The 15,345-nt window shown below is 47.7% G+C and overlaps 1 protein-coding gene across 1 annotated transcript in view; it reads left to right on the top strand.

Annotated features, from left to right (window-relative positions):
• P2RX5 (purinergic receptor P2X 5) overlaps positions 1-15,069 on the top strand; it is a 185,376-nt gene extending 170,307 nt beyond the window's left edge. The window contains exon 12 of the mRNA XM_075333149.1: positions 14,447-15,069. Coding sequence (XP_075189264.1) covers positions 14,447-14,543 — 97 coding nt within the window. The 3' untranslated portion in view covers positions 14,544-15,069. The remainder of the gene's footprint in view (positions 1-14,446) is intronic.
• Positions 15,070-15,345: the final 276 nt, after the last annotated feature.

The following is a 15,345-nucleotide window of genomic DNA, read 5'->3' as shown; positions in this document are numbered from 1 at the left end:
CTTATTTCATACTGATCAGCTGACGTGCAGCTAATAGCCGCAAAGCATTAGACTGAAGTAAATCGCTGAGAACATGTACCGGCCATGATCACTGAAGGGTCTATATGCCTGTGTTCCTCAAGAACCAGGTAAGAGGACACAGCGGGAATGGAGGACAAGTGAGAATATTTTTTTCTGGCACCCTCACTTGAGTATAAGTGGAGGGGGGCATTTTCAGCATAAAAGAATGTGCTGAAAAACTCAGCTTATACTCGAGTATAAACAGTATTCTTTTTTCACCGCTTAATGATAAATAAAATTCAGTGACACAACTGTGATGTCAATATGCTCACTGCACCTCTAGCTGTATTCATTAAGGGGTGTAGTTTGTAAAATGGGGTCACGTATGGTAGAGTCTTCTTCTCTGGCATGTCAGGAGCTCTGCCAGTGTGACATGGCATCCACAAACCATTCTAACTAAATCTGCACTGCAATATGGTGCGCTTTCCCTTTTGAGCTTTGCACTTTGCCTCAAATTTAGTTTTCTAACACATAAGGGGTATTGGTGTGCTCAGGAGAAATTCTGCAACAAATGCTACAACCCGTTTTTTCTGATTACCATTTTTGAAAATTAAAACTTTGGGTCCAAAGGAACATTTTAGCTTAAAAAAAGTTTTTTTGTTTTTTTTTTATTTTCAGAGCCCACTGTTATACAATTCTGTGAATCACCTAGGGGTTAAAATTGCTCGCTACATCCCTAGATAAATTCCTTGAGAGGTGTAGTTTCCGAGGTCACTTGTGGGGGTTTCTCCTGTTTTACAATGTTAGGGTATATTCAAATGTAACAATGCAGCTGCATTCTATTCAGCCAAAATGGAGAGCTGCTTCCCTTCTGAGCCCTGCTGTGCGCTCAAACATTAGTTTTCCACCATGTATGGACAATCTGTGTACTCAGGCGAAATTGCAAAACAAATTGTATTGTCCATGTTCTCCTGTTACCCTTGTGAAAATGAAAACTTGTAGTTAAAGCATCATTTTTCTAGTAAAAATGTATTTTTTCATTTTCATGGCCCAACGATATAAAATTCTGGGAAACACCTGTAGGTTCAAGGTGTTCACCATACCTTCAGATAAGTTACTTGAGAAGTCAAGTTTACTTGTGGGGGTTACCACTATTTAGGCACATCAGGAGCTCTGTAAATGCAAAATGGTGTCCGATATCGATTCCAGTCAATTTTGTGCTTTATATTTCAAATAGCACTTTGTCCCTTCCCGACCCCGTCGTGAACCCAAACAGTAGTTTTCCACCACATACGGGGTATCAGAGTACTTAGGAGAAATTGAACAACAAATCGAATTGTCCATTTTCTCCTGTTACACTTTTAAAAATACAAAATTTGGGGTTAAAGTAATATTTTTGTGGGAAAAAGTAACTGTCATTTTTTTCTTCCACATTGCTTTTGTTCCTGTGAAGCACCTGAAGGGTTAATAAACTTCTTGGATTTGTTTTGGAACAGTTTGAGAGGTGCAGTTTTTAGAATGGTGTCACTTTTGGGTATTTTTTGTCACGTAGGCTTCTAAAAGTCACTTCAAATGTGATGTGGTCTCTAAAAAAAATTGGTTTTGTAAATTTTGTTGCAAAAATCATAAATTGTTGATAAACTTTTATCCCTTCTAAATTTTTAAGCAAAAAAATGTTTCAAAAAATGGTGCTTATGTAAAGTAGACATGTGGCAAATGCTATTTATTTATGAGTTTGTGTGATATTACTATCTGGTTTAAGGGCATAAAAATTAAAAGTTCGGAAATTGAGACTTTTTAAATTTTTTTTGTAAAATTTTGTTATTTTCATAAATAAACGCAATTTATATCAACCAAAATTTACCACTAAATGAAGTACAATATGTCAAGAGAAACAATTAGAATCACTGACATTGTTGAAGTGTTCCAGAGTTATTACCACATAAGATCCCGTCACACATAACGAGATCGCTAACGAGATCATTGCTGAGTCACAGTTTCTGTGACGCAGTATCGATCCCGTTAGTGATTTTGTTATGTGGGACACCTACCAGCGATCAGGCCCCTGCTGTGAGATCGCTAGTCATTGCCGAATGGTCCGGACCATTTTCTTCGAAGGCGATGTCCTGGGCAGGACACATCGCTGTGTTTGACACCTAACAATGACCTCCTATACAGGTCGCTCATCGTTATACAGGTTGCTGATCATTACAGCGTCGTTGGTAAGGTCTGACTGTGTGACATCTCACCAGCGACTTACCAGCAACTTACCAGCGATCCTTATCAGGTCGCATCGTTTTCGGGATCGCTGGTAAGTTGTTATATGTGACGGGGGCTATAAAGTGATACTGGTCAGAATTGTAAAAACGGCAAAATTATTAGCATTTTACAAAAAAACAGATTAGTAGACCACTAAACAGGTCGGGTAAGTTTCTTCCTTGGGTCCCTGTTTACCTCACCAGGGTCACGCCCAGAAATGTGTTGCTTCACACAGTCCTATCTCAATCTCTCACTGCTGAAACTCTTTCAAACAATTATATCAAAAGCCATTTCACCACAGGACAATTAGGCCATGAATCAGGTCTCCTATATCTTTACTTGCTCCAGACACCTTATCCATGTCTCTCGAGAGATCTCACTGTGCCAATCTCACTGACTGGTCCACAGGGTCTAATATGACTTAAAACTTTACCAACAGGCCATGGACCATGTAGATGACTAGGAAGGGTATTGCACAGCATGGCGAGTGGTGCATTATTTAAAGAGGACCACCCACCAGAATGTTTCTATATAAACTAAAGCCAGTGCTATACTGGTGCTATCATGCTGATTCTATACATACCTTTAGGTGTGAGATAGGGTGTATAGTTTCTGAAATACAGGCAAGTAAAGTTTGTGAAATGCACTGTTTATTTGATTGATAGGTGCTGCAGAATATCTGATAGGTGGGTCGGGTTTTGCTAGTTCTTCCTGCCTCTGCCTGCCTGCCTGTCCTTTATCCCCCCTGTCTCTGTTATTACAGGGGGAGGAAGGAGGGAAGAAAGACAGGCAGACAGGGCAGACATATTCCATTGCACCTCTCATCAAATAACAGTGTATTTCACAAACTTTACTTGTCTGTATTTCAGACCGTATACATCCGATCTCACAACTAAAGGTATGTTTGAGATCTGCTACCAAGGTACTGCAAGAGTTTACAGAAATCTCGTACTATAAGGTTAATTATTCTAAGTCACACAAATTAGGATTTAATATAGATCCCATGGCACAAAAGGTATTGAAACAGAATTTTCTTATACATGGGAAAAACCAAGTATCCAGTATTTAGGTATAATAATTGCAGCTAAATTGAAAGACTTGATCCTTAATAATTTAAATACCGTATTTTTTATTTTATAAGACGCACCGAATTATAAGATACACCCAAAATATAGAGATAAAAAGGTAAAGAAAAAAAAAATGGGGTCCATCTTATACTCAGGTGTTATCTTACCGGAAGGGGCAGCAGCCGTGGTGGAGCACAGTCACAGGAGGCAGAGGCTGTGCTGGTCTGTGCTGGCAGCGGCGGCGGGTCATTGCTGACGGCAGCGGGTCAGTGTGCTGGCAGTAGAAGCTGCAATAGTTGTGTGGTGGAGCAGGCCAGTGCAACGAGTGTCCCAGATGGTCTGTCTGCGGTCCGGGCTTCAAAGAAGTGGCGCCCGAAGCGGCGCATGCGCAAATGAAGCTCTCATCGAAGAGCTCCATCTGCACACGCACTGACTCCGGGCGCCATTATTTGATGCCCGGACCGCAGACAGACCATCTGGGACACCCGCCGCACAGCCACCGCAGCTTCCGCTGCCAGCACAGCCACCTCAGTCTGCAGAGGCACCGCAGTCCGCACAGCCAGCTGGCCACCCGCACAGAGTGGCAGCCAGCAGGCTACCCACCCACCCGAATAGAGAGGCAGCCAACCGCTGGCACAGAGAGGTAGCCAGCCGCCGACACGGAGAAGCAGCCGCCCGCTCGCACCGACAGGCACCTGGCCGCCTGCACAGAGTGCTGCGCAGACTGCCCCTCATCAATTCTTTACATCCCAGTAGTAAGCTATATTCTGATTTCAGGGCGCACCCCTCATTTTCCTCCCAAATTTTTGGGAGGAAAAGTGCATCTTATAATCCAAAAAATACGGTATATTATTAGAGAATATAAAAAAAAATAATAAATATTGCTAAAACAGAAAATTTTATGGTTAGGAAAAAGCATCACCTATAAAGTTATTGTTCTCCTAAATATTTTGTATTTTTCCAATGTATTCCAATTCTCATGTCAAAGCTAAAAAGTTCAAAACTGCATATCCAAGTATCTAGACATGTATGGAGAAACAACAGACCAAGGTTATCTAAGGTGCTTTTATTTAAACATGAGAATTGGTTTGCCAAATATTTATGCCTATTACTAAGAACATTTATTAAAACAGTCACAGAAATGTCTTTTGGATGATCCGGAATTTAGTTTGGTACAAATAGAAAAAAGTGCAAAATAGATCTATGAGAGCCACAATCTTAGCTCACCTTATAAATTCAAAAACTCCCTTACCTACATTAATAACAACAAAATCTCTGCATGGAAACAACTCAATAGGATTGTATGTAAGAATAAAAGTGAACTTGTAGACATCAAGACAATTTCAATTGAAGTATTTGAAGTATAGGTGTCTAGGCTAGACCTGACAACATGACAACATGGAGGAAGTATAATATAAACAATATTAATGATATTTCATGTAATAATAGCTTATTACCTTTCCAGATAATTAGTCTTAAATTTAATCTCCCTTTAAAAGAACTGGCAAATTGGACACACCTTAACCAGTACTTAAATAAAAACAAAAAGTTACTGCATTTTTCGCTTTATAAGACGCACCGGATTATAAGACGCACCCCCAAATTTAGAGATTAAAAAAAGGTAAAAGAAAAAAATGGGGTTCGTCTTATAGTCCGGTCTTGTCTTACCGGAGGGGGGCAGCAGCGGTGGTAGAGCAGGGTCACAGGAGGCAGAGGCTGTGCTGGCAGCAGCGGTGGGTCAGTGGTGGCAGCGACGGGTCAGTGGTGGCAGCGGCAGTGGCGGGTCAGTGGTGGCAGCGGTGACGGCGGGTCAGTGGTGGCAGCGGTGACGGCGGGTCAGTGGTGGCAGAGGCGGTGTCGGGTCAGTGGTGGCAGCGGCGGGCCAGTGGTGGCAGCGGAAGCTGCGGTGGTTGTGTGCTAGAGTAGGTCGATGTGGCGAGTGTCCCAGTCTGTCCGCTGTCCGGGCTTCAAAGAAATGGTGCACAGAGCGCTGCATCCACAGATGGGGCTCTCATCCAAGAGCTCCACCTGTGCATGTGCTTACCCCCGGCGCCATCATTTGAAGCCAGGACCGCGGACAGATTATGACACCCACCACACAGCCACTGCAGTCAGCACAGCCACCCGCCCGCACAGAGTGGCAGCCAGCAGGCCGCCCGCCCACCTACACAGAGGCAGCCAGCCGCTGAGACAGAGAGGCACCCAGCCGCCCGCACACACAGATAGGCACCTAGATTTACACTGTGTTCCAAATTATTATGCAAAAAGAGTTTAGGAGTGATAAGGTTAGAAATTTTTTGTTTGTCATTTAAACTCATTGATGGTGATGTGTGTCAGGGCTCTTTATATCCCTGAAAGCAATTGCAGATACCTGTGCATATTCGTTTGGAAGGTGTGTCCAAATAAAGGCAAGACTACTTAAGAAGGCTGTTCCACATTATTAAGCAGCCTACATTTTTTGCCAAAATGGGAAAGAAAACGGATGTCGGCTGCTGAGAAGCAACAAATTGTGGAGTATTTAGGTCAAGGCATGACTACAATCAACATTGCCAAGACACTTCATCGTGATCATCGCACAATCAAGAAGTATGTAGCTGATTCACAGCACACACGTGTGCGTGCTGATAAGAAAAAATTGAGGACTCTTTCCAACAGGCAATTGCGTCAGGTTAAAAGAGCAGCTGCTAAGATGCCTTGTCATAGCAGCAGACAAGTTTTTGAAGCTGCTGGTGCCTCCAACGTCCCCCCAACAACAAGATGCAGGGTCCTTCAGAGGTTTGCAGCTGTGCGTAAGCCATCCTGTCGCCACCTCTATCCACTGCACACAAGCAGAAACGGCTCCAGTGGGCCAAACGATACATGAAGACTGACTTCCAAACTGTTTTGTTCACCGATGAATGCCGTGCAACGCTTGATGGTCCAGATGGATGGAGTGGAGGATGGCTGGTTGATGGACACCCCATGAAAACACGGCAAAGGCGCCAACAAGGAGGAGGTGGAGTGATATTTTGGGCTGGAATCATGGGGAGAGAGATTGTCGGCCCCTTTAGGATCCCTGAAGGGGTAAAGATGAACTCCATAATCTATGTGGAGTTTCTAAAACAGCACTTCCTGCCATGGTTCAGGAGGAAGAACCATGCATTCCGCAGCAAGATCATTATCATGCCTAATAATGCACCGTCTCATGTTGCAAATAACACATCTGCATCTCTGGCTGCTATGGGCATAAAAGATGACAAACTTATGGTGTGGCAACCATCTTCCCCTGACCCAGACCCCATTGAGAACCTCTGGAGCATCATCAAAAGGAGTGTTTATGATGGCGGGAGGCAGTTCACATCTAAGAAACAGCTCTGGGAGGGTATTCTGTCCACATGAAAAACAATTGAAGCACAAACCATCCAAAAACTGACAAAATCAATGGACGAGAGAGTTCAGAAGCTTCTTTCGAACAAGGGGTCCTATGTACAAATGTAACATCACCTAGAATTAAGTTTTGACTTGAAAACTGTTTGATTTCCTTTTGTAATAAGCTGATAATCCTTATAATTTCACAATTGAGCATTTTGTTTTTCAAAATAAAAATAAAAAGGTTCAAAACTCTGCTGTGCACAATAATTTGGAACATGTGTGACGCCCTGGGCAAGCCAGGGGTCACAGGTAATGACATCACCACACCCTACACCCCGGTTAGGCACATCTAAGCTAAACCAAAAATCCTTGTTGCCTTCCCCAGGGGCTGATGTCCACACCAGAGGGTGGAGCCAGGCGGTTGGTCTCCACCCACCTAGGAGTACACAGTCCTGGAGGAGGGAGAACACAGGCAGTTAGTGAGAGTTGAGAGAGGAGTTCAGCTCAGGCAGAGCTGGAGAGCAGGAGAGTAGTTGAAGTAAGAAAAAGTGTCAGAGACAGAGCCTGAAGTTGGTCCGGGTGTGTGCCCCGGACTGAGACAGCAAGGTTGGCAGACGGCGGTGACCGTCTGCAGGAGTGGCCTATTGGAGTCTACCGTAAGGACCGTGGATGGGTGGTGGCCCGGCGGTACCGGACCGGTACACGAAGAGAAGCCAGCACCATTGGCAGGGGCCTTTCGGATAGCGGCAAGGCTTGGAGTCGCCGTACAATTTGCCAAATCCGTCAGTGAAGGGGACCTCCGTGTCTCCCAACAGCCAAAGTTTCCCGATTGAAGGCAACCGTCCAACCATATTGGGGAGACACCGCCACCGCCAAGGCACCAGTTTCCCAGGGCCAGCGCCTGCGGGCAAAAGAGAGGGGCTTCTCCGGCTCATATCCAAGCTGGGGAGCGGGTTACCGGTGGGAATCCATCGCTACCAACAACCGTATTTAGGTGCAGGGAAGAGACAGTCACCGCTAACTTGCAGGGAACATCAACACCGCAGCCGTCCGAGGGACCCGTCCAACCAGCCGCTTGTTTGTGAACTGTGTCATCATCCTTGGGCTGAGTGAGTACCTCCGTGCCGTGCAGCACAGCGCTGCCCCTGCGTCCCTGCACCCCAACAGGCCCCATAACCCGCCTGTCAACCATCCTAACCCCCCATCATCGGGCCCCGGGACAACCAACCCCCTACCCACGGAGGGGAGGGCCAACATCTAGCTGCTCCATACCACCAGTCCCGGGATCCCCATACCGATGGTGGTGGTGTCCACACAATCACCACAACCGTGGGTGGCGTCACGGACAATAATTCCCCAAAAACCAATCCCCTTTTCACTCACGGGCGAGGAGCGCCGCTCGAGTCCCCGAGAGCCGGCCCATCGCTCAAGCCACCGAGCAGCAGCGGCAGCAGCGGCAGGCGGACCCCGAGCAGTGGGAGACCGCGGCGTCCCCTCCTCCGCCTGCGACAACTTGGCGTCACGAACAGGATCTTACCGCTCTGCCGTCTGGTAGAGGTGCACCTTGTTACCGCCGGAGGTGTCCGGCCGAAAAATTTCAGAAGCCGCCATCTTTGGCGCGAAAAGTTCCCGCTCGAGCGTCTTTTCGAGTAGTGGAGGCGCGAAGGCCAAAACCCCGCCCCGATAGAGGAGGAGCCGGAAAAAGGCTAAGGGGGACGAAATGGCGACTGGTCGCATGTAGCCGCGGCTATAAAAGCAGGGACGCCAGGACTCTGCAGCCATCTTGTTCCTGGGAGAAGCCGCCAGCAGCATGTGGATACCGTCCCGAAGCACCGTAGTCCCCGCGCCGGGAAGCGCGGCGTGGGTGGAGATCCGGACCGCGCAGCTCTACCAGAGGCTGCAGGTCAAGATGCAACTCCTCCTGGAGGAGTGGGAGACCGACATGGCGGATGTTATAGCGACCGTGCGGAGACGCGAGGAGGAAGCTGCGGAAGGGAGGGTGAGTGACCCACGCCCCGATGAACTTGAAGGGCCGGTCATCGCGGCTGCGGGACCCGGTCCAAACCCTCTCACCCTGCTGCCTCCCTCGCTACCCATCCCGGAAGCTGTGACCCGCCACTAGGCCCGCTGCCACCGCAACCGGTAGCGATACCCAGCATGCCCGCCCCGTCGGGCCGACCTGTAGCCGGTAGCCGCCCGGAGGTGCTGCCGTGGAAAGCCCCGAATCCCGAACCGGAGGCGTCCACCGAGAAGTCCCCCGAGCCGGAGCCGATAGCCCGCTCTGTGCCGAAGGCCCGGCAGAGGAAAGCCCCTGTGCCCCTCCCCCACACTTCGGCCGAGGATGCGCCGGGTTGCCGCTGCAAGGCGGCGTCCAAGGCCAAGACACCGCGGGACCTGCCGCCCAGATCCCTAACAGTGGGCAGCGTCCAAAACGACCCGCGGGGCCCGACCCGTGCGCCGGAGCTCACAGCAGCGCCGTACTGGGACAGGGAGCCGGTACCGTTGGGCCTGGAAATCGAGGAGAAGGAAAGGAAGAAGGCTGAGTTGGTGGCCCGTGCAATCCGGGAAAAAGAGAATCTCCATCAGGCAACTTTCCGTGTCCGGGGCCCGTTGTATGAAGGGCAGGTGAGGCGGTTTGATGTCCGCCGGGGCTATGGATTCATTAATGAACCGGGCCCGGAGGCCGAAGTGTTCATAGCCCGGTGGGATGTGAATGCCCATCTCCCGGAGGAGCACCCAGGTCGTAATCTGATGCCGGGCGACTTGGTGCAGTACACCCGGCACTGTGGGGAGAGGGGGTGGTTTGCGCTAGATGCAAAGCTGAGGGGCAGCCAGGAGGCCCGTGTGAGCGCCGCACCCCTTCCCCAAGGTGATGCCGAGGAATCTGAGTAGGGCAGCGGAGCATCGTTGTCACAGTCCCCGTTGGGACCAGCACTGTGTTTGGTTAAAAAAGTTTGAAAGTGGGGACTATCCACAGTTGTTATGCATAGGGAACTCTCTATGAACAGGCCCGAGAACTTGCAGGGCAACCACAAACGTTAAGTGGCATGTAAATAAAAATATGTTGTTGTGCAGCTACCGTTACCGCCTCCGGAGAGGCAGGTTGGAGGGAGGGCCCGCAGTGGAGCAGGCTGGGGCCCAGCCACCACAGGAACCGGTGGCTACCCTCTGGAGGGGAAGGACAGATCCTGCTCGGGTGACTTGGTTCAGGACTGGGGTCAAGGGGTGCTGCCTGTTTCTTAGGGGCAGCATCAGGGCCAGGTTACTTGGGTGGGAGAGAGCGGCAGCAGCAACCGTTTGAAATGTTACCGTAACGTTTAAGCAAAGTGCCTCCCGTTGTGGGATGAAGTTATTATACTTGTTTATGTTTTTATCTTTTTTCAGAAAAATAAAACCGGTGTTGGATGGGCAGCCCGCGGACGGTCTGCATTTTGCTAAGGGGGAATCTGACGCCCTGGGCAAGCCAGGGGTCACAGGTAATGACATCACCACACCCTACACCCCGGTTAGGCACATCTAAGCTAAACCAAAAATCCTTGTTGCCTTCGCCAGGGGCTGATGTCCACACCAGGGGGTGGAGCCAGGCGGTTGGTCTCCACCCACCTAGGAGTACATAGTCCTGGAGGAGGGAGAACACAGGCAGTTAGTGAGAGTTGAAAAAGTGACAGAGACAGAGCCTGAAGTTGGTCCGGGTGTGTGCCCCGGACTGAGACAGCAAGGTTGGCAGACGGCGGTGACCGTCTGCAGGAGTGGCCTATTGGAGTCTACCGTAAGGACCGTGGACGGGTGGTGGCCCGGCGGTACCGGACCGGTACACGAAGAGAAGCCAGCACCATTGGCAGGGGCCTTTCGGATCCCGGCAAGGCTTGGAGTCGCTGTACAATTTGCCAAATCCGTCAGTGAAGGGGACCTCCGGGTCTCCCAACAGCCAAAGTCCCGATTGAAGGCAACCGTCCAACCATATTGGGGAGACACCGCCACCGCCAAGGCACCAGTTTCCCAGGGCCAGCGCCTGCGGGCAAAAGAGAGGGGTTCCTCCGGCTCATATCCAAGCTGGGGAGCGGGTTACCGGTGGGAATCCATCGCTACCAACAACCGTATTTAGGTGCAGGGAAGAGACAGTCACCGCTAACTTGCAGGGAACATCAACACCGCAGCCGTCCGACGGACCCGTCCAACCAGCCGCTTGTTTACCGTGAACTGTGTCATCATCCTTGGGCTGAGTGAGTACCTCCGTGCCATGCAGCACAGCGCTGCCCCTGCGTCCCTGCACCCCAACAGGCCCCATAACCCACCTGTCAACCATCCTAACCCCCCATCATCGGGCCCCGGGACCACCAACCCCCTACCCACGGAGGGGAGGGCCAACATCTAGCTGCTCCATACCACCACTCCCAGGATCCCCATACCGAGCAGCGGTGGTGTCCACACAATCACCACAACCGTGGGTGGCGTCACGGACAATAATTCCCCAAAAAACAATCCCCTTTTCACTCACGGGCGAGGAGCGCCGCTCGACTCCCCGGGATCCGGCCCATTGCTCGAGCCACCGAGCAGCAGCGGCCGCGGCAGCAGCGGCAGCCGGACCCCGAGCAGTGGGAGAGCGCGGCGTCCCCTACTCCGCCCGCGACACATGCATTTTGAGTGTTTATTATTTTTAAAAATATACTGTTTTCATAGGCAGTTTGATCAAAAACATTTCAATTGTACTCGAATAGTAGATGACTGGAAAATAACAATGACTGCAATTCATAAGGTTAATTTAGGAAAATTTGAAAAAATATTTTTTGCATAATAACTTGGAACACAGTGTAATGAATATTTTATTTAACCCCCAAAATAAATTATATTGGAAAACGAGCAACATTTATGCCATTATTAATGAAGACTTCCAATTTGATAAAAGATCAAATATTCTGAACTGGGAGAAAGATCTTGGTCAGACTTTTAAATTGGAACAGAGGCAAAAAATCATGGAGTTTAGCATTATCCAACACTTCATGCGCCACATTGCAAGAAACTTACTTTAAGGTGCTTTCGCGCTGGTATTTTATTCCTCAAAAGCTACACAAAATTTCCAAATCTAACTCTCCTGTGTGCTGGAGAGAGTGCGGAGAAAATGGGCCTAATTTGCATATTTTTTGTAGTTGTCCACCTTTAAAAGAGGTGTGGGAAGATGTGTACGATCAAAATAAATAAAGTTACATCACAGAGTTTCATTTTCTCCCCCCAAATGACACTATTGGTAATCGGTATAGACGAGTTTAAAGACCCATGCAGACACATAATTTGCCATATTCTACTCGTGGTAAAACATCTTATTGCTTCAAAATGGAGACAGGTAGAGGCACCTTCCATAATAGAAATTATTGAACGGATATCATCACATAATTCGAATGAGTATAAATTTGCATTGAAAGAAAATAACTTTTTGAGATACAAATTGAGATGGTCTGTATGGGTGGAAAAATGTATACTTAGTCTGTATATAACTTATTATTTCTCATGTATATTATTGTTTCTGTTGTTCCAAGTACATTAGTGACAAAACATTTAATGTTAATACTATTGAAGCATTGGCCATAAAGGCAACACCTAAAGGCCCGTCACACGCGACGATATATATGAGCCATCGCACCCGCACCCGCCCCGGTCGTTTGTGCGTCACGGGCAATTCGTTGCCCATGGCGCACAATGTTGTTAACCCCCGTCACACGTACTTACCTCCCTAACGACGTCACTGTGGGCGGCGAACATCCTCTTCCTGAAGGGGGAGGGACGTTCGGCGTCACAGCGACATCACACAGTGGCTGCCCAATAGAAGCGGAGGGGCGGAGATGAGCGGGACGTAACATCCCGCCCACCTCCTTCATTCCTCATTGCCGGCGGGATGCAGGTAAGCTGTGTTCGTCGTTCCCGAGGTGTCACACGGAGCGATGTGTGCTGCCTCAGGAACGACGAACAACCGGTGCACAGAAGGAGGAACGACATTATGAAAATGAACGACGTGTCAACGAGCAACGAGAAGGTGAATATTTTTGCTCGTTAACAGTCGTTCGGAGGTGTCACACGCTTCGACATCTCTAACGATGCCAGATGTGCGTCACAAATTCAGTGACCCCGGCAATATATCGTTAGATATATCGTAGAGTGTGACGGGGCCTTTACTGTTGGTTTTTCCTTTATGTTTTTTTCTGTTTCCCCTTTCCCTAATTCCTCCGTTATTCCTTGTATTTCTTGTATTAAAATTTGTAAAATGTTTATAAAAAGATGCAAAGAAACTAAAGGTACTGTATGTTTAGAGGTAACAGTGAAGCAGTAGAGGGGATCCAGCACAAATTCCTTTGGTTAAAATAATTTCTTCCTTTATTAATATATTAAGAACATTTTGAGACCGAAGATGAAGACATGTTATAACGCATAGGTTCTCTTAACGCGTTTCGGACTTCAAATTAAAACCAACAAAGTCCTTAGTCATCAGGACTTTATTTTTAAGTCTGAAACGCGTTAAGAGAACCTATGCGTTATAACATGTCTTCATCTTCGGTCTCAAAATGTTCTTAATATATTAATAAAGGAAGAAATTATTTTAACCAAAGGAATTTGTGCTGGATCCCCTCTTCTGCTTCACTGTTACCGCTTACCTTAGGCTGGTTTGGACCTACCAGCGGATCCGTGCACCCTGGAGATCTGAGCAGTCTGGCTGGCAGGTGAGCTGAATTTCCTTCTTCATTCACTGTATGTTTAGACTCAGCATGATAGTGCCAATATAGCACTGACTTTAGTTTATATATGAAAACCCTGGTGGTTGGTCTTCTTTAAATAGGTTGTCAACACCACTCCAGTACCCCCTGATGAAGCAGGATGCTAAACAAGTGTTGGTGTACTGGAGAGTAAAGCGGGCTTTACACGCTGCGACATCCCTAGTGATGTCGTGAGCGATAGCACCCGCCCACATCGGTGGCGCGTCACGGTGTGATCGCTGCCGTAGCGAACAATATCGCTATGGCAGCGTCACACGCAATTACCTGTTCACCGACGTTGCTGTGGCCGCCGAACAATCTCTCCTTTAAGGGGGAGGTTCGTTCGGCGTCACAGCGGCGTCACTAAGCGGCCGCCCAATAGAAGCGGAGGGGCGGAGATGAGCAGCCGGAACATCCCGCCCACCTCCTTCATTCCTCATTGCCGATGGCCGCAGGTACGATGTTGTTCCTCGTTCCTGCGGTGTCACACATAGCGATGTGTGCTGCCGCAGGAATGAGAAACAACCTGCGTTACAAACGACGAACGATTTTTTAAAAATGAACGACGTGTACACGACGAACGATTTGACACCTTTTTGCGATCGCTACTGATCGCAAAAAGGTGTCACACACAATGACATCGCTAATGAGGCCGGATGTGCGTCACCAACACTATGACCCCGACAATATCTCCTTAGCGATATCGTTGTGTGTAAATGGGCCTTAAGGCTATATATTTACAGACCTCTTGTGTGGAGATTATTTCCTACAGTCTATTGGATGCATATTTTGCATAGGGTATTTTGAATGTGTATAGTCATCTGGTATTGATCATACAAGTTTTATGCTGGTTTTGCCCTAAATTAGTTCTTGTTCCCATCTTGTAGTAAGTTTTATAAGCTGTAATATATTTCGTTGCCATGTATGTCTATGCTCCACTGTCCAAACTTTTTTTTATGGTATAGTTTTTAAACATACTTGTAGTTCGTGAGCTGTTTGTATATCATTGATTGCTTTTATCTGCAGGTCTTGCAAGAAATCTTTGCCAGTCAATGGTCCAAAAAAATCCAAAAGCCATGATGCCATAGACCAAATGAAACAATTACAGAGTGTGGAGACCTAACTTCTGACCCAAGAGACAATCTTCTAAGGAAGAGAGAAGCGCCTGTCAGGGAGATGAATATGGCTGGACACTGGTCTACTGGTGCGGTACATCCATGAACCTTGGTTTTCCCAACTACTGCTTCTAATAGCCACCATGCTGCTGTGAGCCGGATATATGAAGATTTACCGCAGCATGACCTCTTCATTGGGTTGCTGCATTACTGTTTATCCAAAGCGACCATATTGCTGCACCCCTTACGCACTATGACATTATGAATCACCATGTATTTCCCTGTCAGTCTCATTCTCTGCTGTGGAGAACACGCACTTTAGAGACTCATCGAAAAGAGCAATGAGCTCCATTCACTGCTTTCCAGGTAGAAGACAGTGGGGTTTTCTTGACATCTTGAAAACTGGATGTGGTATTTTTATATTTACTGATGAGTGATCATCTTGGAGCATGCATATGATCTTACATTGCACAGCTATTACGCAGCTCTGTAAGGTGTTCAATAAATGAGAAATCCATACTTTTAAAGAGAAAATTTATCTCATTCCAAAAGATATTAACAAAGCGCCAGGGCATGAAAAAAGTCAGAAGGCAAACACATGGGTTGGTCATGTGGATCCTACAAGGATCAGTGCTATTTGCGAGCTTCATGGCAACATTATATTTGTTAGATGTCAGGCGTTACAGAAGGCCATGTTGTCGAATACTGTTATAAACAGGACATCAATCTTTTTAGAGCCGTTTCACACATCCGGCATTTCGCCGGATTACCGGATCCGGCACACTCCAGTACAGTGTTAATACTGTACAA

Source organism: Anomaloglossus baeobatrachus, chromosome 2 (genome assembly GCF_048569485.1).
Source record: "Anomaloglossus baeobatrachus isolate aAnoBae1 chromosome 2, aAnoBae1.hap1, whole genome shotgun sequence".
Lineage (NCBI taxonomy): Eukaryota > Metazoa > Chordata > Amphibia > Anura > Aromobatidae > Anomaloglossus > Anomaloglossus baeobatrachus.
The sequence above is the reverse complement of the archived record's forward strand: the minus strand, read 5'-3'. Positions and strand labels throughout refer to the sequence as shown.